The following is a 27,018-nucleotide window of genomic DNA, read 5'->3' as shown; positions in this document are numbered from 1 at the left end:
GCATAATTTTTCTGATGTCTAGAGAGTTCAAAACTCAGGAAATCTCTAGGGATCAAAACCTAGGGTGTTTCAATTCTCCCCCACTTGGATCATTCATACTTGAATTATAGGACATGGCATGACTACCATGATTTAAACCCAAAACACCCCTACTCTGGCCTTTAACCATGTTAGAAAAAAAGATGTAAGGAAATCAATATTTTCTTTAACTAAGTTATAAAACAAAGAGGTGATGGAGAACACATACCTTTTGCACAAATTTTCAAAGCAAAAAACAGGAACAAATACTTGGAGTTCATGTCCTCTTTCACTCCCTAAGTAGCTTCTTCAACCTTGGTGTTTATCCAAAGAACCTTGATCGAAGCTAGATCCTTGGTCTACAACGGACAAACCTGCCGATCCAAGATCTCAATTGGGATATCTTTATAAGACAAGGAATCCAAAATATCAATATCAATATCATTACCAAGTACAATTTGAGATGGATCACCCATATAATTCCTCAAAATAGAAATGTGGAACACCAGATGGATGGAGCTCAATCTAGAATGAAACTCCAACTCATACGCAACATTACCAACCCTTCTCAAAACCAAGTAAGGACCAACAAATTGAGGACTAACGCCCTTCTAACTTAACCGTATTACTCCCTTATGGTAAAAACCTTTAAAAATACCCTATCCCCAACCTCAAACTCTAACTCTTTTCACCTCACATGAGCATATAAATTTTAGAGACTTTGGGAAGCCTTAAGTCTATCCAAATCATTTTCATCTTCTCAATATCTTGGTGAACCAAATTTGGATCAAATATCTCTGCCTCACCAACCTCAAACCACCAAATAAAATATCTACACCTTCTACTATTTAACACTTCAAATGGAGACATCCCAATGCTAGAGTGGTAGCTATTATTATAGGAAAACTCCACAAGAGGTAAATTCTGAACCCAACTACCACAATAGTCAATCACACAAGAACGAAGCATGTCCTCTGATGTCTGAATCGTTCTTTCTGCTTTTTCATTCGACAACGGGTGAAAAGTTGTGCTAAGACTCACCTTGGTCCCCAAACCTTTCTGAAATAACCGCCAAAAGTGAGATGTAAATAGTTTACCATGATTCGAGATTATAGAAACAGGCACCTATGCAACTACAGAATCTCATGAAGATACAACCTTAGATAATCCTCAGTCGAGAAGTTAGTCCTTACTTGAAAAAAGTGAGCAGATTTTATGATCCTATCCACGATGCCCCAAATTGAATAAAATTTTATTTGAGACAAAGAAAGGCCATTAATGAAATCCATGTTGATCACTTCTCACTTCCACTCTGGCAACTCAATTTCTTGATACAAACCTCTAGGCCTCATGTGCTCAACTTTCACTTGCTGACACAACATACACTTGGCCAAAAAATTGGCCATATCCCTCTTCATATTGTTCCACCAATACATCTCCTTGAGGTCATGATACATTTTTGTCAAGCCAGGAGGAATAAACATAGAGCGAATCATGCGCCTCATCCAAGATCCTCTCTCAGAAACCATCGACATCAAGAATGCATAATCTTCTTTGGTACTGCAATTACCATCACCACTAATCTTGAAGGCCATCACCTTCGGCCCACCTACATCACTCTTGATTCTTATCAAGATCGGATCTAACATCTATTTCATCATAATCTCAATACCAAACAATAACTGTGCCACTTTCTGAATGAATACTCTACCATTCTCAGAGTCCAAGAGATGAACTCCAAGCTAACCAAACGGTGAATATCCTTCACCAACTCTCGCTTCTCCTCATCTACATGAACTAGACTCCATATGGATAACCTAGTAAGAGCATCAACAACCATATTAGCTTTACATCTGGTAGTGAAGACTCATGTCATAATCCTTAAGGATCTCAAGCCATCTCCTTTTTCTGAGGTTAAACTCTTTCTGAGTAAACACATGTAGGCTCTTATGATCAAAAAAGATATCTACATGCACTTCATACAAATAGTGACACCAGATTTTCAATACAAATACCATAGCTAACAATTCCAAATCATGAGCTGGATAATTCCTCTCGTGCACTTCAAATGTCTAGAGGCATAAGCTATCACCTTGCCATGCTACATCAAAACACACCCAAGCCCTACACGGGATGCATCACAATAAACCACAAACCCAATTAGCCTTCAAGCAAAGTCAAAACCAGAGCTGGAGTTAGCTTATCATTCAGCTTCTCAAAATTACCCTCACAAGCATTCAACCATAAGAACTTACCTTTTTCTTAGTTAATTTAGTCAACGGGGCAGCTATAGTCAAAAAAATTCCCACAAACCTCCTATAATAACTAGCTAAACGCAAAAAGCTCCAAATATTGGTCGGAGTTGTAGGTCTAGGCCACTTCTTTACCACTGCAACTTTATGTGTATCCACCATGATCCCTTTGCTAGAAATAATATGACCCAGAAAAATGATAGTGTTCAATAAGAATTCATATTTGAAAATTTTGGCATATAACTACTACTCTATCAAGGTATGGAATACAATGTAGGGGTAATTCACATAATCTATCTCACTCCTAGAGTAAACCAAAATATCATGTATGAATACAATGATGAACAAGTCTAGAAATTGGAAGAAGGCCCTATTAATCAAATCTATAAATATCGCTGGGGCATTGGCCAACCACAAACACATAACCAAAAACTCAAAATACCCATACCAGGTATAGAAAGCAGTCTTAGGGATGTCCACCTCCCTAATCTTAAGTTGATGATACGCTGATCGAAGATCTATTTTGGAGAAAAACTTAGCACCCTACAACTCTATAGTGGGCTTGTGATACCCTTCATGGATAGGCCCTGGTTTGGGTCCTGACAGGTGGATCAGATTAGGTGCCCACACAATTAGTTTAGTTAGGCCATTATAGTTTGGTTGAGTATTTGACTTAATATCCTATGATTGATGCTAATAGTTTTGCGAATATTGACTATGTCGTCTATAATGGTTCTCATTGTAGTTCTAATTTCCAACCCATGATAAGTTAAGGTGGCTATGTCAATCGAAATTTTATGAATTCCCACAAATCTGATTACCTCCTCTTCTGCTAGCATTACCTATAAAATTAACTGACTTTGGACTAACCGCACGTACCTCTATTGGATAATCTCCTTCCTACACTGTGTAAATGTCTAGGTTTTCTAGTTTTTGAACTTATTCTTGAGTAGGACGAGCACTAAATTTTCTTAGCTGTGTGTTAATCTAATTTACATAGAAGCTAATTGTGTTGATAATACTGTGTAACTATCAACCTTTACATATGTGCACTCTTTTTTATGACTGCTTTATTCATATTGCTATGACATTCAAGATTGCTCTATCAAAATTGATTGAGGTGGGTAAACAACTTATATGAAGTCTTTTTAAGTACCTAATCACCCATAACAGAGTCTAACAAGATCTTCATATATGGCTCAAGTCCCTCAATTACCAATACCTCTTTGGTCTGATGATGATGTAAAGAATATCTGAGAAGGGATTTATCTCTCCCAAGCCTATTATAAGGTTCTCAATCCTTTTTTTGAATTCATATATCTCACTCCTTAGATTTATGGTCTTCCTAGATGGAAAGAAATGAGTCAGACACTTTCAAGCAAGATTACTCCATAATATGATGGAATTTTATGGCTATGCCTTCAAAAATCTTGTTGTTTCCCCAAGAATGGAAAATGGGAATAAGGTTAATTTCACATAATAGACTGAGACATCGTAAACGGCATAAGAATCATTGATTTCTAAAAAATTCTAGATGTACTATAGTAGGTCCTCATGTGATAAACATATAAATTTCCTGCTTGTATGCAAAAGATAAAACATGGTTTGCTTCAACACAAACCTTTCTCCTCCAGCCATCTCTATATACTAAATGTTACATTCTCAAAAAGTGGTGTTGCCACTTTACGGACCGCTATTGAAGGATTATTATCTTCAATATCTATCGATAATTCCTTAGTTTGTTGTTGTTGTCTCAAAAAAGTTACCTCCCTCTTCCTTTGGTGAAATAGTCTTTCAAGTTAAGGGTGATGATTATTTAGATTTCCTCAACTATTAGTGTATCATAATTGAAAATTATACCTATAGAAGTAACATCTAAAATCAAGTTATCTACACTTAAACGATATCGAGGTCAAAAACTTGATGTTACCCAAACATACACGCAAGTGTGCATGATCTGTCAATTAATATAGACTGATAATGTTTGATATTGTTCCCATAGGAACTTACTAATAGAAAAGATCTAGGATTAAGTTTGATATTGTTCCGATGGGAACTTATTAATAGAAAATATCTAGGTAATGGATTACTATATATTTGAACAAATATGCAGTAATAAAGAATGAATTTTTGAATTATTCTATTTCGATTAATTAACTAAGACTAGAAAGCGAGTAAAGTTGTTGATCACAATGATAAAGAGATTTTAGGGATAAGACTTTAATTCAAAATTATATTGAGTATTCAATTTCAAAAGTTGTTTTGTTATCCGATTATTGATTTACAGTACTATGATTGTTGTATTTCAAGCCTTTAATAACATATTAACATCCATATTTATTCATATGTTCCTATAAATATTACATGGAACAGCTACAGCTTACTGGGGACATGACCCTAGATAGGAAGGTGTGGAGATCGCGGATAAGGGTAGAAGGTTAACGAGAGGGTGTGGGTTATAGCTAGCCAGCAGAAAAGATCTTGTGTAGACGGGTTAGTAATTCTAAGACTTTGTTCATAAGTGTCTATGGCTATGAGTATTTGTTACTTATACGTGGGTGTCCCATTCATAATTTCTTAGTTGTTATTTTCTTATTTCATGTTGCACTATCTCTCGTATTTTTGTATTGCTTTGATATACTTTTATTATTCCTTAGGCCTTCTTCTGTTATGTAATTTATCTTATTATCTACGATTCTTTATCTTGAGCCGGGAGTCTATCGGAAATAGCCTCTTTACTTCTTCGGAGGTAGCGGTATGGACTGCGTATATCTTACCCTCCTTAGACCCCACTTTGTGAGAATACACTTAGTTTGTTGTTGTTGTTTTTGTTGTGCCTATAAGCAAGATAAAAGTACAAACTTATTACGCTTCTCATTTTTAAACCAAGCAAGGTGATCTAGGTATATGCCTATCCTAGCCATAAATTTTGGTTTTTAATACTTGAAGGTTACATCTTACTCCTTTTATTCTTTGTTCTAACCCACCATTCCTATTTTTTGTTCATGACAAGAATATCTACAAGTTGTGAAACTGTAAATAGTTAAATCAAGAATAGAAGAACAACTAATATGATAGAATTCATAAATCAAATCAAATATTTATTCCAACAATCATTATATGGTCGTAACCTCAGAACAAAGGTGTTTATCAACTTATCCTTAAATCAAAATTACAAGATTTGATGTTTTTTATCTAAAATAATGATAGATAAAAGTGAAAAGAAAAGAAACCTAATATTGTTTTCCATTTCTCTAAGTGTGGCTCGCAAAATAATGATCAACTCTCTAAGAAATGTCCAAGTGTTTTATTTATAGTAGTGGAAAATAACGTTGAACTTCACAAACTAGGACATGGATTAATGAACATTATAGCATATAATACCATCAAGATGTCATCTTGCTTAACGCCTAGCCTTTCCAAGATAATGGGCAAGGCTACACGAAGCTCTATATGTTTGCTACCTTTGTAAAGTTTACTGGGCAAGGCAGTGCCTTGGTGTAATACCCTATACTTTTCCTAGCTTAATTTAGCACCTAGAATGTCAAAGGATAGCTTCAAGAATGGATAACTTTTGTACATATGCATTTCAGCCCCATATACTCAGTACATCCTCAAAGTACCGATCCACATATACATCTATGTGTTACATTACCTCATAATGTAGGTTTAAGTGCTTAGTTCCAGCAGCATGAGTAATTTCGAGCATTTTTATCTACATCCCGATAGTTGGAAATTCCTCATAGTTTGGGACTTAGTTATTCAGATTTTCAGCTTAGATGATTCAGTATTCTTTTCAGATAGTTTGAGTTAGTAGGGGGTGTGTCCTAATGGCTCTCTAGTTATTATTTGTAGAGGCTGGTCAAACAGCTAGTTTGGATTTAGAGTTTTTGTATTGATTCATCAGACCCTTGAGATTAGTATTTTTCAGATATTATATTCAGACAGTTTTCTCATTTAGTATGATTTTGATATCTATATTACCTTATTATGAGATTCAGACATAGTAAAAGGCAGACAGGGTTAGCTTAAGGCTACTCGTAGTCTTGATCATTGTGTGACATCTTGGGACCAAGTTTTAGGGTGTTACAAACTTGGTATCAGAGCCTAAGGTTTATAAGAGTCCTAGGGAGTCAAACAAGCCGCATTATGTAGGGTCTTGATCATGGATGTGAAACGCACCACATTTATGAGCAAAAGGCTACAGGACGTTCTTAGGAAATTATCTCTTTCTTTCATGATCTATCGTTCTTACAGTATCTCTACCTACTTTTAACTCATGCTCTTACATGACAGTTAAATATGTCTCCTCATCGAGCTAACGCCCACAGAAATGATAACCAGCCACCCCAGCCCTTCAATCCTCTGAATGAGAACGTATCCCATGCTAAGTTTCGGGATGCCTTTCGGTATTGGCCCAGTCAGTGACCGCCAATGTTCAGGGCAACCATCAGGCTGCAGTCCCACTTCAGTAGAATGGGGACTTATCAACAACCAAAATCAGAGACTTCATGAGAATAAATTCGCTAGAGTTCTTTAGGTCAAAAGTAGGTGAGGACCCACAGCTTATTTAGATGAGGTGAAGAAGATCACCCATATTATGCATATTTCTGAGGAGGAAAGTGTAAAGTTGGCATCCTATAGGTTGAGATATTTAGTGTATGATTGGGTAGTTATTTCAAAGCATGGTAGAGGTGAGGATGCAACTTCTATGAGTTGGCAAGTATTTCAGAATACATTTCTAGACAGGTTCTTCCTACGTGAAATTAGAGAAGCTAAGATAGAGGAGTTTGTGAACCTGAGGAAAGGCTCAATGACAGTGAAGGAGTACTGCCTTAAGTTCAATCAGTTGTCTAAGTATGCCCTTGATATAATGGTTGATCCTAGGGAAAGTATGAGTAAGTTTGTTATTGGAGTATCTAGCCTAGTAGTCAAAGAGTGTAGGACTACCATGCTTATTGGAGACATGGATCTTACTATATTGATAATTTATGCTAAGCAGATTAAGGTAAAGAAGTTAAAGGGAAGAGAGAAGGTAAATAAGAAAGCTAGAACAGGGCAGTTTGAGTATGGCCAGGCTAGGTCTCAAGGGGGAAATCATTTGCAGTTTCAGAATCATTCATCTATGCTAGCACCATCTTCAACTAGTGCTCCCACTCCCAGAGCTAGACAAAAGCAGTATGGTAAGTCTTTTATGTTCAGATCTTATCCTCCATGTGCTAAGTGTGGTAAGAAATATCCTGGTGAGTGCTTGATGGGACAGAAGGTTGTTATGGTCCTGGTAAGATGGGACATAGAATTAGAGAGTGTCCGCTTGCTAAGCAGGGAAACAGAGATATTCTTCCCCAGACCCAGGCTACTATTGCAGTAGCTCCTCTAGGTCACCCAGTCTCTCCTTAGGGCGCGTCATCCAGTACTGGTGGCGATCAACGCCAGAATCAATTTTATACTTTACCATCCCGTCAGGAGCAAGAGGATTCACTAGATGTTGTTACTGGTATGCTTCGTGCCTTTCATCTTGATGTTGATGTGTTGTTAGACCTCAGGTCAAGTTTCTCTTATATGACCCCGCTAGTTACAGTAAATTTTAAAATAAGTCCTGAAAAAATCCCTAAGCCCTTTTTGGTTTCTACCTCAGTGGGTGAGTCAGTTGTTGCCAAATAGATCTATAGAAAGTGTCCTATCGTTGTCCTTCATAAAATCATGTTAGCAGACTTAATAGAGTTAGATATAGTTGGCTTTGACCTTATTCTTGGCAAGGATTGGCTCCATTCCTGTTATGCATCTATAGGTTGTCTCACCCAAGTGGTGAAGTTTCAGTTTCCAGATGAGACAGTCTTTGAGAAGAAAATTTAGTATCTCCCAAGAGTCATCTCATATCCTATCTTAAAGCCAGAAATTTGATTTCCAAAGGGTGTATCTATCATCTAGTTAGAGTCAAAGACACCAAGTCTGAGACTCCAACAGTTTAGTCAATCAGTGTAGTCAATGAGTTTCCTAATATTTTTTGCGAAGATTTGTCAGGGGTATCTCTCGATAAAGAAATAGAGTTTGGTATTGACCTTCTCCCAGATACTCAGTCTATCTCTATTCCTCCATAATGTATGGCTCCAGCTGAGCTTAAATAGTTAAAAGATCAGCTTAGAGATCTCTTAGATAAAGGTTTCATAAGGCGTAGTATTTCTCCATGGGGCGCTCCCGTCCTATTCGTGCGAAAAAAATTAGTTCTTTGTGGATGTACATTGACTATCATCAGCTGAATAGAGTCACAATCAAAAACAAATATTCTCTTCCTAGAATTGATGACTTATTCGACCAGCTCCAAGGTGTAATTTACTTTTCCTAGATAGACCTTAGATCTGGCTATCATCAGCTTAGAGTAAGGGGGTGTGATATTCTAAAGATAGCTTTCAGAACCTGTTATGGTTATTTTGAGTTTCTAATTATGTCCTTCGGGCTAACAAATACCCCCACAGCATTCATGGACTTGATGAGCAGAGTGTTCAAATAGTATCTGGACATGTTTGTTATAGTCTTTATCGATGATATTCTTGTCTATTTTTGTAGTGAGGATGATCATGCAAACCACCTTAGAATTGTATTACAAACTCTTAGAGATTACCAGTTATTTGCCAAATTTAATAAGTGTGAATTTTGGCTAGATTTCCTTGGTCATATTGTCTCCAGTGATGACATTAGAGTTGATCCCCAAAAGAAAAAGCAGTAAGGAATTGGCCTAGACCTATTTCTCTATCAGACATTAAGAGTTTCTTGGGTTTAGCTGGCTATTACAGACGTTTTATTAAGGTTTTCGCATTTATTGCACCCCTTATGTCTAGATTAACTCAGAAGAAGGTTAAGTTTCAGTGGTCAGATTCTTGTGAGAAGAGTTTTCAGGAGTTGAATACTCGACTCACTTCAGCCCCAGTTTTAGCATTGCTTGATGGTACAAAAGGTTTTGTAGTCTATTGTGATGCCTCTAGAATCGGTCTGGGTAGTGTTCTGATGTAAAGAGGTAAGTTTATAGCCTATGCCTCTCGACAACTTAATCCTCATAAAAAGAACTACCTTACCCATGATCTTGAGTTAGCTGCTATTGTGTTTTCTTTGAAAATTTGGAGACATTATCTTTATGTGGTGCATGTTGATGTGTTCACGGATCATAAAACCTTGCAGTACGTGTTTATTTAGAGGGAGTTAAATCTTCATCAAAGAAGGTGGTTAGAATTATTGAAGGATTACGATATGAGTGTGTTATATCATCCAGGCAAGGCTAATGTATTGGCAGATGCCCTTAGTAGATTATCTATGGGCAGTGTTGCTCATGTGAAGAATGATAAGAGGAAGCTATTTTGAGAAGTTCATCGGTTAGCTAGATTGGGTGTAAGATTGGTTGATTCAACTGAAGGGAAAGTTTGGGTTCAGAGTAGTTTCGAATCTTCTCTAGTTTTGGAAGTGAAAGAGAAACATGATAAGGATTCTAGTTTGATCAAACTGAAGGAGTCAGTTAAAGACCAAAAGGTAGAGGTTTTCTCCAAGGAGGAGATAGTGTGTTGAGGTACTAGAATAGATTGTGTGTGCCATGTGTTGATGATTTAAGGCAATGAATTATGGCGGAAGCGTATGGTGTGTGTTATTCCATTTATCTAGGAGCCACCAAGATGTACCGCGACTTACGGGAAATCTATTGGTGGAGCGGTATGAAGAAAGATATAGCAGAGTTTGTAGCCAAGTGTGCAACTTGTCAATAGGTTAATGTAGAGCACCAAAGACCTGGTGGTACGTTGCAAGAGTTTGGTATCCCCACTTGGAAGTAAGAAGAGGTAAATATGGACTTTATAACTGGATTACCCCATTCGCGTCATCAGCATGATTCGATTTAGGTTATTATAGAGATTGACTAAGTCAGCACATTTCTTGCCATTTTACACGTCGTACACAGCTGAAGATTATGCCAAGTTGTATATTGAAGAGTCAGTCAGATTGCATGGAATTCCTTTCTGCATTATCTTAGATAAGGGAACTCAATTTACCACTTAGTTTTGGAAAGCCATCTTAGTTCAGCTTTTCATCCGCAGACAGATGGTCAGGCAAAAAGGACTATTCAGACTCTAAAGGACATGTTGAGGGCATGTGTTCTTGATTTCAAGGGTAGTTGGGATGACCATTTGTCATTGATTGAGTTTGCTTATAGTAACAGTTACCATGCTAGTATTCAGATGGTCCGGTTTAAAGCTCTTTATGGGCAGAGATGTAGATCGCCAGTTGGTTGGTTCGAATTGGGTGAGGATGCTTTGATTAGACCAAACATGGTGTTTGATGTCATGGAGAAAGTTCAGTTGATTAGAGAAAGACTGAAAGCAGCTCAGAGTCATCAGAAATCTTATACAAACGTAAGAAGAAGAGATCTTGAGTTTGAGGTTGATGGCCTTGTGTATTTAGAAGTTTCACCCATGAAGGGGGTGAAGAGATTTGGCAAAAAGGGGAAGCTTAGTCCCCGTATATAGTCCCCTTTTAGATTTTGAGTCACGTAGGAAGGTAACGTATTTGCTTGAGCTACCCGCAGATTTATCCTCAGTCTATCCAGTATTCCATATGTCCTTGTTGAAGAAGTGCATGGATGATTAAACCGTTATGGTTCCTCTAGAAAGTACAGATATTCAGAATAGCCTCTCATATTAAAAAGTTCCAGTAGAGATTCTTGACCGTTAGATTCGTAGACTAAGGAATGAAGAAGTTCCCTTGATCAAAGTTTTGTGGCGAAATTAGTCCATTGAGGGTGCTACTTGGGAAGTTGAAGTAGACATGCGTACCAAGTATCCTCATCTCTTCTTCATGAACTCAGATTCAGTCGAAGGCAACACTCTTTCTTCATTCAGTTCTTTTCCAGTCTTAGATTTAGTCATATAGTTATTTTCATGTAAACTCATGCACTCGCAGATCAGTTTAGTAACTCAAAATGTTTTTGATTCAATCATAAAGTTATTTCAGTTGTGCATGATAGCTTATAGCCTTAGATTCCTCAGTATTTTCAGCTTAACTAGCCACATTCAAGGACGAATGTTCCCAAGAGGGAGATATTGTAATATCCTGTACTTTTTCTAACTCAATTTAGTCCCTAAATGTCAAAGGCTAACTTCAAGAATAGATAACTTTTGTTACATGTTTCTCCAGATTTAAACCCTCTATTGTATAGAAAATTAAATTACCTTTCCATCAATACCAAATTTGCCTAAATTCGATACTCGATTGAGAAGTTATGGTATTTTTAGTAAAGCAGTATCCCAACTGGAAAAGTATCACGCCACGGTGACTTGCAAAATGGCAATTGTCCGATTCCAGTGGACCTCTGCAATAAGCTTGCATCACAGTTAAGCCTTATTTCCCAAATATAAATTTCTAGTGGCTCACCGCGATAGTGGCGCATCGTGGTAATAGCCAAAATAGAATTCCAGTAGTGCACCGCGATAGCTCCATGTCGTGTAGAATGTCCAGTTCCCAGTTGTCGAATTCCAGTGAGCCGCCGTGATAGTGGTGCATCGCGGTAGCATGCAAATTCAGAAAATTTCTCTTGTTTCTAGTTCCGATTAAAATTTAAAAATGGCACTTTGGTCAATTCCCAAGCCCCCAATTCATCATATACAAGGAATTAAGCTTATTCTAAGCACTTTATGCTTATTTTCATTCATTCTCTCTCAAAGAAAAACCCTAGAGCTCAAAGCTTACTCACCAAGAAATCAAATTTCTCCATTGTTTCTCCAAGAAAACCCAAGTAGGATTCCTAAATCAAAATAATCAAGAGTTTATCTTCAAAGGCACAAATAGAGATTCAAGTTCAAGATTTCTTAGAAATTTCATCAATTAAGGTACGTGGAGTTTATGAACAAGGATCCTCTTTCATCCTTGTGCCCAAAACCAAGTTTTTAATTCAAATTTATAGGATTTTGAATGATTATACAAGAGTTTTAAATTGGGTTCCATACCCAATGTTGCTATTTGTAAGATTATGAGATTTCAAGTGATTTAGAAGTTGAATTGCATAGTTATTTTCATATTTCATACCTATTGCAGTAATTTCCAGATTTTGAGATGAACTGTCATTGTTTTCATTACCAAGCATGATTATTATGATGTTTTGACATGAGATTGATGCATGGGTTACTATCCCTAGATTGAATATTATTATTTCAAGAAAGATTATGCTTTAAGCATCAGATAATCAGTTTATTTTCAGAAAGCTTTGATTTATTTATCCTAAGATAAGATTTGGAATTTACTTTACAGATTTATTACAGATTTCAGAAGTCAAAATAGTTTTATTCACAGATTGAATAAGATAAATGCATAATTGATTCCGTAATAACCCTTATGCTAGCCTTTAAAGTGGATTTCCAACAGAATGAGCATATAGTTAAACCGAGCTGGAAGTGTGAGATTAGTGTGCCCTATCTTTCACAGAACTACGTAGCCAACGTAAGTACAGATTCAGATTATTCCCATTTCTATATGGATGACAGATACAGATATGATCACTTAGATTAGGCTATACTCCTTGGCAATAGTATGACACCTCTCCCCATCATGAGGTTTTTCTCTTAGGGGAATAAGATGTTGGACTCCATGTTAGCTCACATGGTTTATGTCGGTTAGAAGAACCTCCTTAAAGAAAGAGTAATACTAATGGGAATGAATAACAGAAAATCTGTTAGAAAACTAAGTGTAAAGGCTTACAACTTTATTCAGATTATGCTTTACAGAAAGATATTAGCTACAAATTTCAGATTTCAGATATACAAGTGAGTCCTTTCTATACTTAGACAACATGATTTACAAACAAATCACTAGCACACCTTTTAGAACTAAATGTTATGACTCACTAGATTTATTCAATATGCTTTACTACTCGTGATTACAGATTTCAGTTTCTCAGTTACTCAAGCTTATATGAGTCATTTATATTTGGCATGGATTGTTTTACAAATGATGACGATGATTGATATACTTTTATATGTATGCATTTCAGCCCCATATACTCAGTGCATCCTCAAAGTACTGATCCACATATACGTTTATGTGCTACATTGTCTCATAATGTAGGTTCAGGTGCTTCAGTAGCATGAGTAATTTCGAGCATCTCCATCTATATCCCGATAGTTGGTGAGTCCTCATAGTTCGGGGACTTAGTTATTCAAATTTTTAGCTTAAATGATTCAGTATTCTTCTCAGACAATTCGAGTCAGCTGGGGGTGTGTCCTAGTGACTCTCTAGTTATTAGTAGCAGAGGCTTGTCAGAAAGCTAATTTTGATTTAGATTTTCAGTATTAATTCATCAGACCCTTGAGATTAGTATTTTCAGATATTATATTTAGACAGTTTCTGCATTCAGTATGATTTTGATATCTATATTACCTTATTATGAGATTCAGACTTAGTAGAAGGTAAATAGGGTTAGCTTAAGGCTACTCATAGTATTGAGCACCGTGTGACGTCTCGAAACCAAGTTTCAGGGCGTTACACCTGGACAGTGCCTTGCCTTGATAAAGCAATAGGCGAGGTATCACCTTACCCTTTATATTTTTTCTTCTTTAAAGTTTTGGGGCCAAAGCAATGCCTAGGCTATAGACTTGACCTTGAATCTCATTTGAAATTCATCTAAGTCTGTACCAAGCTTTAATCTCGAATCTTACTTTTGGGTCCATTTTATTCAAGATTTATCTTAAAGCATAGCTAATCACATATATTAGCTAACAAATTATAATAATGCACAATATTTCATACATGAATTATCCTCGAAATTAGGTGTAAATATGTGTAAAATATGGTTATTGGGTGTATGAATACGCCCAAGATCAGTAATATACTCAAGTAGCCAACATGAAGAACTATGATTGCAAGTCCTTTGTCGATAGTAAGCTATCTTTATCACACTTTGGGCTATAAAGAAACATGCCAAGAACAAGTAACATACTTTTTCGATGCAATGTTTGTTGGTATCACTTAAAGCTCGATCGTACTATCCTAGTCACATGAGTGTGTATCAATGATTGTTGTAAGTAATGAGACATGGATAATCGATAAGGAATCAAGATCACACTCACAACCATCCAAGTCAAATAACAACACAAAACAACAGCTAAAGCCAACAACAATATGCTAAAAACATATCGAAGGGACAACGAGCTCTCGAGGTATTATTTAAAGGCATAATTCACGTTGCCTCAGCCAACAACTTTCGTATATGACTTTGAAGAGTGGCCTACCAATCCCCTATCCCAACCCCCTTAAATATAATATTTCAACATAACTAATAAGTTGTCCTAATCCTCAACTTCCTATAACCGTTCTGTGGCTTGATAAATAACAAGAATCGATACAATATCTTAAGAAATGAAGGAGATATTAAAGAACGAACTTACTGCATGAAAATAAACTCAATACCACTGCTCAATCTACCTTAACACTTCTACACTACTGAACCAACATGTAAATCAAATCAACCAAAAAAGACAAAAACTGCTACAATAACTGATTAAAGATACAAATTGCCACCGTTAAATATTATATGCAACTTACCAGAACTAGAATCATCAAAAAGAGAGTCTTACATTGCTCTCAAGATCGGGATACTTCATAAATATAGTGCAGCCAAATGTATGTTGCCACAGCCCCAACAGAGCTACACTAAGAAATCAATAGATTGACTATGCCAAAAGAACGGGCTCATCGAAGACTACACATCTTGTTAAGCCTTTAGCCTAAGATGGTGAAGATCTATGGTGTATTTAAGTTCTAACATCTATTTCTAGGTCGTTGGCTCTATTTTCAGTTCTTTGGGGTGTATAAAAATGAAACAAAATAAAGGAGGACGACTATATAACACACCTCCACCGACCTAGGGCCACTTCACGTGCTTACTGGTGTAGTCTCGTAAAAATGTGAATATCTCTCTATTTTGAAGTCATATCGACGAACGGTCTCATGATTGAAAACTAAGCTTGTAGACCTTCGATTTGATAGGTAGTTGGCACTCTAACTCTTTATAGATTGGGAGAAACTCTCTGAGATATTTGACCTAAGTTTCAATTAATTTATGAAAATAATTTGCGATAACTTTTACCGACTTTTATTTCACAACTTGCTTAGCTTCAAAACTTAACATATGCCTATTATTTGATTAGTATACCTCATAACATATCTTCCTAGTATATTAAGCACTTTTAGTTTTACCCTAAAAGTATGAGTTAATTTAATCATTTCAAATGGGCAGGGTGTTACATTATTGTTCATCGAGGTCACTCCTACATTGTCCCAGCTATCGTCATTTTTAATCTTCTCTCTCCTAGTGTAACCATACCTCAGCTAAACATTCTTATTTTCGCTACATTCAATTGAACATAGGAGTTCTTGATTGGTCAACATTTCGTTTCATACAACGTAGCTGATTTAACACCACTTTGTACAACTTGTTTTAAGTTTTGATGACACCTTCTTATCAATCAAACCGCAGATATGAGCCTCTATTTCATCCATGTTGCATCAATGCAATTGAATTACCTTTGTATAGAATAAATTACTAGTGCAAAAGTCTTCCTACGAAGGTACTATAGGATACAACTAGATTGAGCGAACAAATACAGTGTGAATGGATACAATATATATATATAGAGTGAACAGATACAACTCCAAAATAATGGAGTAAGTGCGAATCATAATTAGGTAAACTATAACTACAAATGCCAATTGTCTTCTAAACTATGGCTGTTTATGAAATGTCCTCCATCTAATATGAAGTACTAATCAAGTTGATCAGTCAATTGAAAAAAAACTCTCTTTCAGGCGAACTGGGGTGGCATCTCAAATCGTTAAAAACTGGATTGAAATTGTTTTTGGGCTCCAAGTTTTAGCTTTAGCACCATTTTAAAACACAAAATTTGAGCGGGCAAAGTTGTAATTTTGGCCTACAAGCTTTAGCGTCTCAGTAGCTGTACTTACTTCCTTCTCACTCGTTTGCCATTTCGAAGAAAAGAAACAAAGGATTCTTTTTCCGTTTCAATGGGAGACCTGAAGAGGAAAAGAGGCCGGAAACCTAAAAGTGCGGTGGCGGAATCCGGCGGCGGCGGCGCTGGTACCTCTTCCAAAGCAGCCGTCGATGAATGCGTAGTTTCTCCAAGTCCTGTCGAAACTGGCACCAACGGCGACCCACAATCTCGCTGGCGCGGTCGCGGCCGCCCTAGGAAAGTTGGCAAACAGGAAGAAGACGCAGACAGGGACATTGCGGCCTCGCCAGAGAGAAGAGGCCATCGGTTCGCTGACCACAACGGAGATATCACCACTGTATTGAGTAGCGACTTGAGGCATGGGGCAGAGTTGGCTTCAGCAGCGGCAGCAGCGAAGGCTGTTCCGTCGATGGATGCGGTGGTGAAGGTATTCTGCGTGCATACAGAGCCAAATTTCTCTCTTCCCTGGCAGAGGAAGAGACAATATAGCTCCAGTAGTAGTGGGTTCATAATTGGTGGAAGAAGGGTGCTCACGAATGCACACTCCGTGGAGCACCATACTCAGGTTAAACTCAAGAAACGTGGTTCTGATACCAAATACTTAGCTACCGTACTTTCCATTGGAACTGAATGCGATATAGGTATGTTCTATAATTCTTAGTTATTTATTTGCCTGAATTTTCAAATTTTTTAGCTATTGTTACATAAGCTTCACTTTGTGAAAATTTTAATTACCATTGGTTTTCTTAGACAGAATTATGTTTGTATCATGTTGAGTTCCAACATGGCTTACTTAGGGTTATGAAGGTCTCTTTATATGATTTTGGGCAATCCTTGGCCGCAGTGGCGAACCCAAAATTTGGAGTCTAGGGCGCACTACTAGAGGTGGATGTTTGTTAGTACAGTGATGTCAAGCCATGCCTTAATGCTTTTGTCAAAAAAGTTAAAACTAGTATAAAGCCAAAGGTATCCAAATAAATATTAATCAAATGAAAGCATGACATAGGTTATTGTGTGGCTTGATGGTTTTAATTCTTGTGCGTAAATTTTGGTATTGAGGTTGCAAGTTCGAATCTTGCTTGAGTGTTTAATAAGCATTTATTTTGAGAAAATAATAACAAAAAAAAAAATACGTCAAATAGGAGTCGAACCTGGGACCTGCGCTCACAAAGAAACGCAAGGTTCATCTCTGAACCAACGGGCCAAACCAACGCTTGTGATTGAGGATGCATATTTTATTATTCTATCTTTATCAAGGTAGATACATGTACATATACATAAATTTTTTGGAAGTCACCGGGTGCACGTGCACCCTCACCCTCAAACGTGGGCCCGCCTCTGCTTGGCCGGTGTTGCTAGCTTTTGCTATTGAGTTAGGCCTAAGGTTTATTTTTTTATCATGGTATCAGTGTGAGACCCATTCTGATTATTGGTTTACCTGATGTTGGCCCCCAATATTTTATTATCCACACTCCATGTTAAGCCCCTGGGCATGCAGGTATGTTGAGTTCCCAAATTGGCTGTTTAGGGATGGGAAGGTCTCTTCATAGGATGTTGGGCCTACCTCATGAGCCAACTTTTGAGATTTAGTTGGATCCAAAGGTCCATTTAATATCAATTCAGCCTTACTAACCCAGTGTGCATTTAGGAAATGTTTTACCTTTGGAATATTAATTTATGTTTGATTGGGTATAATTGTGTTTCTATGACAGTTTTAGTAGGAAAGGTGGATAACATTGGTCAAACTAGTTATATGGAATACAAGTTGAGATATTTGTAGCCTTTCAGTGAACTCTTATTGGTTGGGAATAATTAAAACGTTCAAATACAAAAAAATGATTTCATAACGGAAAACAGTTTTTATGAAGGTGCTTTTTTTCGTACCAAATGCATCCCCTAATTGCATCAATGTACTGCTAGAATTTTGTAAATTCAGTACCGAAGAGATCTCAAGTTAGCTATTTCTGCTGTTATTATAAAACAGCAATGTTAACTGTGAATGATGATGAGTTCTGGGAAGGAGTATCACCTCTTGAGTTTGGGGATTTGCCTGCGCTGCAAGATGCTGTAACTGTTGTTGGATACCCTATTGGAGGATATACAATCTCTGTGACTAGTGGTGTTGTCTCGCGCATCGAGATACTATCTTATGTTCATGTGTCAACTGAGCTCCTCGGATTGCAGGTTATGTTTAGAAGTTTCTTCCTTTTTGCAATACTTTCTTTAATATATCGTACAGATCTTTGTTCCGTAAGTGGTTGCTATAGTTTTAATTTCTCCAGAGTCGTCCCTGACTGCATTTAGATGGACTTCTTAACAATTAAAAAAACTATTGTGCAGATCGATGCTGCCATCAATTCTGGAAATTCTGGTGGACCTGCATTCAATGATAAGGGAAAGTGTGTAGGTATTGCATTTCAATCCCTTAAACATGAAGATGCCGAGAACATTGGTTATGTCATACCAACACCAGTAATTATGCATTTCACCCAAGATTATGAGAAGAATGGAGCATACACAGGTGCATGAGCATTCAAATACTATTTTGAACTTGATTAAATAGATGGTCTTGAACTGCAAACTTATTTTTATATGCTATACATTGTAGGATTTCCTATTATTGGGATTGAATGGCAAAAAATGGAAAATCCTGACCTCCGTTTGTCGGTGGGTATGACACATAATCAGAAGGGTGTCCGAATCCGAAGAGTTGAGCCTACGGCCCCAGAATCCAATGTTCTAAAGCCTTCAGATGTTATCCTTAGCTTTGATGGGGTTGATATAGCCAATGATGGAACAGGTTAACACTGATTTCATCCCAAATTATCAACGCGTGTTTCCACTGATATGTTAGTTTGTATTTTAGTCAGAAAGTCGTCTTTTCTGATGCATAGTTTAGAGAGGATTGTGATGGAGTAGGATTCAGAAAATATATATTGATTGACGGAGATGATTCTCCTCTATCTCCCCTCCTAGCCCCCCCCCCCCAACAAAACCCTCAACTCCTACCCATCCCAAAGAAAAAAGGAAAGTAAAAGAGATGATCAATGAATGATAACAACGTTAAATAAAATGGAGGGTGTATGGGACACCCTTCCAAACAATTGTCACCTTTTGATATTTGAACCTCTCCCCCTGTCCCCCTCAGGGACTGATCTAGGGGTCGAGAGGGTGTTCACCAGAACCTCCTTAGCAAAAAAGTACACTGTATATATAAGGTAGTTTTTTATTTTATATGTGTGTGTGTGTGTGTGTATTGAATCCCCTGAACTGTGTTCAGGAGGTTGACTTTGTGGTTTAGAGGGTTCAAAATTTACCTTGAGGTTGGTTGGTTTGGAATAATGAATTCTGTAAATCTGCATTGATGTGCTTATAAAGAATAATTTAGGCGCCTAAGAGGGACTGCTGGGTAGGAATTATGGATGTATGATTCTTGTATATCTAGTTTGATTTTTCTGGACTGCCAGTTAGGTGCCTATAGTAGGAATATCTGTTGCATATCTTTTTTGTGGAAGGAAAAATGAGTCCTATATTTGGCCCAGCACTCGGCAGCACCTGAGAGTGAAAAATAAATTTGACTCGCAGATATGAATTTCTGAGAGAAAACGTGGAATTTTTAATCAGTAAATTCTGAACTTCATTATTCTTCTTTTTAAAAATTATAAATTCTTGATTCTGGTGTTTTTATTTTCAGTGCCGTTCAGGCATGGAGAGCGCATTGGTTTCAGCTATCTTGTTTCTCAAAAATATACTGGCGATGATGCTCGAGTGAAAGTTCTTCGTAAATCTAAGACTCTAGAATTTAAAATAAAGCTTAATGCACATAAACGATTGATTCCAGCTCATATCAGGGGAAAACCTCCTTCTTACTACATTGTCGCTGGTTTTGTTTTCTCTGCTGTTTCTGTTCCATATTTATGCTCAGAGGTTTGAATCAACTGCATAACTTAGTATTTTACTATTTCTTACTTCTTTTACATGACTCAGAGGGCTTACATCTGTACAATCTTTGTTCGTTTAAATTTAGTATGGAAAAGATTATGAATTTGATGCTCCGGTTAAGTTGATGGACAAACTTCTACACGCAATGGCACAATCAATTGATGAACAACTAGTTGTGGTTTCTCAGGTCAGGCAAGTTCTCTGTTAGCTTACTAGCCGTCATATCTTTGACTCCATTCTGATCTGCCTTGTGCACTATCCATTAGGTGCTTGTGGCTGACATCAATATTGGTTATGAAGAACTGGTAAACACTCAGGTGAGAAAAAATATTGTGGGACAACAGCTATGGTGCTCGAACTCTCCAAAAATGACGTCACACCTGTGTTAGATACTCCAAAAATAGACTACTTTTGGAGGATCCAATGCTTAGCCATCGACATTTCGAAGAGTTTTGAGTACACAAGATAACAGAGCTGATTACAGTTATATATACAAATTAGCAAGCTAGTGTTATCTTATTCACTTCCATCTGAATGTTTTGACATTGGATCCAATGATCTAGGTTATTGCTTTCAATGGCAAGCCTGTGAAAAATCTGAAGAACTTGGCTAACATGGTGGAGGCCTGTAAAGAAGAATACTTGAAGTTTGATCTTGATTATGATCAGGTTCTCTCTCTAACTGATCTTGTCTTTTCTTATCCTTCTGGAACTCTCAAGGTGATTCTGTTGTTTCTTTAGATTGTTGTACTGCAGACTAAAAATGCAAAAGCGGCAACGTCTGATATTCTTGCAATGCATTGTATACCTTCAGCCATGTCTGATGATCTGAAGGCGTGATAGCTGTTTGTGATGGTTTGGATGCTAGGAAGTCTCCACATTCACCTTTCCCACTTTGAGCTATACTTTGTCTTTTCATTATCATTGGTCACTGAGTTTCTAGTGCCAAGTGTGATATTGTTGATGGCCAATCCAAAGAGAGTTTATGTTCTCTTCCCTGCAGTGGGGAAACTGAAAAAGATGCTACGAAAGTTTGTACCACATTTTCTTCTTTCATTCCAGAGATAGTTCAGATATCACATCAGGAGCGGCACAGCTTTGAGTGCTTTAGATGCTGTAGAATGTAGTTCAGATATCATATCAGGAGATCTATACAAAGAACGAAATATGCAGAGAATCTGCCGCTCTCTCCTCCTGAGGAAACATAGCTTATTTTAGTATTATGGTGCTGTCTGTAAGTCACCTAATGATGTGATGAGCTCGGAGAAGACTATTTTTACCTTTCTTTATTGGAATAAACTATTGTAGCAGAGGAAAACTCAAGTTACACCTACTTTAGTACTGTCGAATCCAATGCCTGTAAGAGAAATCAGTTGGAAAGTACCTTGTTTAAATTTAAATGATGAAGTTTAGTTTTGATTTCATACATCGATAAAAAAATCATCACAAACAGGACTATTTATCCACAGTTTGTGACTGAGGAGCGGTAATTAATTTTCTTTTTCTTTAAAAAAGGTGAGTGTAGTTGGGTACAAAATGGCAACATTCGAGGGTAAAAGTTTAGTCAACAATATTTTTCATGATTTGTGATAAAAAAAATGAGGTAAAATGTGTTTTATTAATTATGGTTAATTGATAGCTGTTTATATAAAGACACTATAGGTATTTGGCCCGTCTTGAGCTTAGCCTAAAATTAATATTAAATTTTAGATTTGTAAATTTTTTAATCTTGTTGCTATTCTTATCTTTTGTTTTTATTTTATTTTTGTGAAATTATATTAGTTGTAGAGATAGTTTGATAATATCTCAATATTTCTAAAATTAATTGAATAATATTTTTCTTTTAGTTTATTTTAGATTTTCTTTTTAGTTTCAAATACTTGTATGAACCAACACTATTTTTTTTTTTTAACGGTAATTTTGGAGATTAAAATCTTTAATGATCCAAATGAGTTTTACCTTATGTCGAATTAAGTTCATCATTTTTTCTCAATTCAACTTATATTGACTAATCTATTTTTTATTACGTTTTTCTCAAACACATTTATTACAAAAAATAAATAAATCCTAACATTCAAAGTAATGTAATAAATTTTTAATACAGTAAATTGTTGTATGATAGCATCAACAAAGTTAACTTATAAATAAAGATATAATTTAATTTAAATAATTAAAAGATTTGATTCAACAAAATACTTTTGTAGATATTTCGTCTTATAAATCATAGGAAAGAAATTTAAAAATTACTATTTTTTTTTAACTTTAATAATTTTTCCCTAAAAACACATGTTAAGAAATTTGTATTGATATTTCTTAAACATGTATGAAGCTTTAATATTTCATGTTAAATTAATTATTTTGTCCTAAATTATATGTATATTGATTATCCCAAGTTTGATAAAAAATTTATTATCAAAAAATGTGAAAAAAAAATTACTCTGATTTTTTATTATTTAATATCATTAATATTTGGGGGTTAAATTAAATTTTTTAAAAATTAACTTTTATTTTTTTTATCTATATATAAAATAAAATTTTTGATTTAATAATTAAGCACATAATAAGTTAGAAAGGGGATGTCAAGATACTTTATTTACTTAACCTGATAATTTGTTAGGAAAAATGATAATTTGAAATAAAATTAATAAATATTTCTAGAAAATATAAAGACAATAAAATTTTAAATCAATTTTGAATTTGCTTATATAAATAATTTTTTTATGGTGTCACTATCATTTTTGCATGACTCATCACTTTTATAACATTTAATAAGCCCATATAATGGTCGAAATTTACCGAAATGGATAAAAATTTGTAGGGTAATTAAAACTTAAATTAGCGATAAAATTGACAAAAAAGCTTCATGTAAGGACTACAAAAATCTCACATTTTCTCTTATATATAATAATAACTAGCCGCTATCTATTGGGTTGGTGTAAAGAGCGTGAGTAAGTTCTTTTTAAGTAATCAAGGTGTGTTCGGTGTGAAGCAGTATTTTAGAAAAAAATGGGTGTTAAAATTAATCTAAAACATTGATAATATGAAAGAAAAAGTAGATAAGAAAATAAAGAGACAAGATAAAAGATGAAAAATATTCGTTCTTCCAAGTACCAACTATCAAGGATACAAGTTTTTCTAATATATACAATATGAACCCTTATATCTCTATTTATAGTCTTAATAGAGACATACAAAAATTTCATAACATTATACAAGAAGATCATGAGAGGGATTAAAAGGTATGAGAATTATACTCATAATGGTATGTGGAGTAGTGGATGAGTAATTATTCATTATGGAGAAGAACTAATGATAATAACTTCTTCAGAGTTATGGACATCCACATAAATATTATTTTATAACACTCCCGCTTAAATGTCCATAAATAATGTGCCTCATTAAAACCTTAATGGAAAAAAAATCTTGTGGTAAAAAATTCAAGTGAAGAAAAAAGAGTACACATATCTTTTAGTACGCAGTGCCTACTGCCTCATTAAAAATCTTGTCAAGAAAATTCAATGAGATAAAACTTGGCTAAAGAAGAAAGAGTGCAACACGTATTTACTCCCCCTAATAAAGACATCACTTAATTTTGTTAATGATACGTTCCAGTCCAGCTTTTCAAAGTGTTGGGTTCGACCATACCTTCGTCAAATATTTCACCAAAATTGAGCAAAATAATCCTTTGTTAAATGTACTTTATTTTGTCTTCTTCGATATATTCTTCTTTTATTAAAGCTATGCGAGAAACATCATCTTCATACAATATTACAACCCCCACCTAAAAAAAAAATCACACATCTTATTTATAGAGTCACTTGCTTTATAAGTTGCTAATAGTTTAATTAGACTTGAATAAGTGTTAATCATTGACTGTCTTGTGGAATAACATGATATGACAATATTTTCACGTACAAACAGATTGCTTTCTTGAAATCAAACTTCATATAAATCAAATAATTTTTTTGAACTTTCATAGTTAACAATTCCTTGACAATATTGGTTAGAATAATAAATTCATATGAACATTTGATTTCATTCAAATTCATATAAAAAATGAAATTATATCTTTCTTACACATTAAAATAATATTTTCTCATGTATAGAAATAACAAGATATATAAGTGCATCAATTGCACTAATACATGGTATGTTTTAATCATTTTATGATATCAAAATTAATCTTTCTTTATGATAAGTGATCTCACAATCATTGGGATATTCAATAGATCAAATCTCTTTTAAATCTTTCAAGGATTTTTCTATAGCATTTACTGTCTAGCTAGACATGAAAATCATACACGTTCAAGTTTTTCATAAATTGCTAGATTTAAAGGAACCTTATTGTCACAACCCGATTTAGGGCTTCATGAGGACACCTACTTTATCCCATTAGTAGGTAAGCCAGTCGTAGCCTGGAGATATAAGCAATGGGCTAACTTTGGTGAAAAATAGCCTAAAAGCTGAAAATTAATAATTTAAGACTTAAAAAATAATAAGGCAATAATGATAGTCTAAAAGATAAATAAAACATCAATAACCATCACACAACCTAGTAGTGTCGATACAAGAGCTACTACAAAAGACATAAGTACTAAAATAGTCAAATACAATCTATCTCAATGGTGAAAGACTAGACATAGACAATTGAAGGAAAAAGGAACAACTCTAACTCCAAGAGCTCACCCTATCTCCAAAATCAATTTAGCACAATTGTCATGTCAGCGACGATCACTAATACTCAGATCTGCACCAAAAAAGTACAGAAGTGTTGTATGAGCACCAAAATCACGAGTACTTAGTAGGCATCATCAACCGACTGAGCTTAATCGTGATATAAATATGATATAATGCAAGACAAATAAACTAAGTCAAGGTAAAAGGGTGAACCTAGAAATAAGCTACAACATTGTGAATAAATAAACACAACAGATATGATATGAAAAAAATATAACTAACACTACAAGACTGGCCCGCATAAGCTAGTTAGTGCTAAAAAGTAAATAACCTAATGTGAGCCCACATATGCCCAGAGGATACAATCAACAGAAAGTAAATAACCAAACTACCCCTTGTCATTATAATATGGTGGTTAAGGCTACAAGTGACCCCAAGCTAACCCAAGAACTGGCATAAGCTATAAGGTACTAAAAGTAAATAGCAAAATACTGTGTGAAATCATTTAAATGAACAACTAAATATCAAATCAATAACAAAGGAGTTTGAAACTTTGTACTAAAAATATAGCTAACTGACTGAAAGCCTCTAAACATGATGAGTTGTTGGGACAGGTCCCTTACTAACTCTGACTATTGAAATAAACATTAACTGAAATACTGAAAAGCAGGATAAATAGTAAAACTAGTTCTCCACTAATGAGGACTCACCAAAACCTATAACGGGTTGGTACACGACCTATCTAAGAACGATCGGGAGACTGGGCCTCCAAACCTATGTTATAAGATAACATAACACAAAAGAGAGTATGGGATCAGTACTTTGAATGTACTGGTGATGAGATAGGGACAAATGAAATACATTTAAGTGCTGAGCATAAATACATGTGCATGTAAAATAAATGTAAGGCCAAGCATAAATATGTACTGAAATAATCTGTAACAGCTGGATAACTGAATAATTGATAAAGTGAATACTTGGTCATGCAAGCCTAAATTTATATAACCTAAATGCTGAACTGAGACTATGAGATCTAACTATAATCAATATGCCCCAATCTGAGTAAATCGGTGTTCAACCTGTAACCCCTGTTGGAAGGGTGCTGGTACCTTGCCAGGGGTACAAACACTGGCTGGCGTGGATCTACTAATCTAATATTCTGAAGGATAAGGTGTCATGCCTCTATTGATGGGGGACCTCTCACAATCTACGGTTTCTCCGTAGGTCTGGAACTTAGAGACTGCTACTAACGACTCATGCGTAATTGACAGGGGAGCCGCCATCCATGTATTCACTAGATGCTAAGGGTTACTCCTAACTGAATGACACTGGTATTATTATTCCTTTGACATGATTTGGTACTGATAGTGATCATTATGAAAAATGCTCTAAAATTAATGATGCAAGCATAAATCTTAATGACTTGTAATATGAAAATTGTAACATGCATGATTTTCCTAGGTATCGAGTGGTCATAACCCACCAGTACTATTTAATACAGAATTTAACAATTTATGGTAGAGAAAAATCATATTTAACACTCATTAATTCAACAATAAAGCATGGAGTAGACATTTTCATTATCAAACATATGGAAACACCATTATTATGTGGGAATGTATTTACATGGTTTCCAATCAAAGTAAATTGAGGGTGGATGGGACCCATCATGAATATCCCACATACCTGGTAGTGAGAGCCCTGGGGAAATTCCTTGGAATTGATCTAGCTCTTGAGAAACTCTAGTTTGCTTGAGGAAGATAGGAAGATTGCCTCTTTGATCTCTTTTAGGTAGAATATAGTTAATTGATAAATTTGGGGCTTTTGGGTCCTTTTATACCATCCACTGGGAAACCAAAATGACATGGGTTTGACTTTTAAGGGAGTCTCAAAAGACATAAAAGTCCCTAAGAAAACATATAGAAAAGACGTTCCCAGTCGTTACGACTCACCCTACAACTCGTTCAGACTAACTATGAGTCGTAGTCTAAGTCGTAAGCTAGAACTTAGGTTTTGAGGTCCCTTTATAGTCTAACTACGAATTTCACCATATGACTCATAACGTCTTATTATGAGTCGTATACTGGACTCGTAACCATTGAAAGGGATCTTAGGTATCATACTGTAGTGTCT

General features: G+C 35.7%; 1 protein-coding gene across 2 annotated transcripts; it reads left to right on the top strand.

Moving 5' to 3' along the window:
- The first annotated feature begins 15,954 nt into the window (after nt 1–15,954).
- On the top strand, nt 15,955–21,632 carry LOC107867947 (protease Do-like 9). 2 transcript variants are annotated; one of them, XR_007049173.1, is made up of 9 exons: nt 15,955–16,908; nt 18,252–18,451; nt 18,608–18,788; nt 18,876–19,067; nt 19,962–20,194; nt 20,295–20,401; nt 20,476–20,526; nt 20,773–20,877; nt 20,950–20,987. XR_007049173.1 is itself a non-coding variant. In XM_016714453.2 (9 exons), the coding sequence occupies exons 1-9, from the start codon at nt 16,323–16,325 to the stop codon at nt 21,046–21,048; spliced, it is 1,749 nt and encodes a 582-aa protein (XP_016569939.1). In that variant the 5' UTR covers nt 15,955–16,322; the 3' UTR covers nt 21,049–21,632. The 2 variants fall into 2 exon arrangements, 1 of the variants encoding a protein (XP_016569939.1); XM_016714453.2 differs by having other exon boundaries at nt 20,295–20,396; nt 20,950–21,632.
- The last annotated feature ends 5,386 nt before the right edge of the window (nt 21,633–27,018 follow it).

Source organism: Capsicum annuum, unplaced genomic scaffold (genome assembly GCF_002878395.1).
Source record: "Capsicum annuum cultivar UCD-10X-F1 unplaced genomic scaffold, UCD10Xv1.1 ctg1744, whole genome shotgun sequence".
Lineage (NCBI taxonomy): Eukaryota > Viridiplantae > Streptophyta > Magnoliopsida > Solanales > Solanaceae > Capsicum > Capsicum annuum.
This window is presented reverse-complemented; position numbering and strand designations above follow the sequence as displayed.

Excerpts from the sequence above, each read along its gene's own strand:
- LOC107867947 (XM_016714453.2), top strand. The coding sequence starts at position 16,323 with ATGGGAGACCTGAAGAGGAAAAGAGGCCGGAAACCTAAAAGTGCGGTG. Across the intron at positions 20,195-20,294 it reads TTCCATATTTATGCTCAGAG|TATGGAAAAGATTATGAATT; the intron begins GTTTGAATCAAC and ends GTTTAAATTTAG. Across the intron at positions 20,527-20,772 it reads AAGAACTGGTAAACACTCAG|GTTATTGCTTTCAATGGCAA; the intron begins GTGAGAAAAAAT and ends CCAATGATCTAG.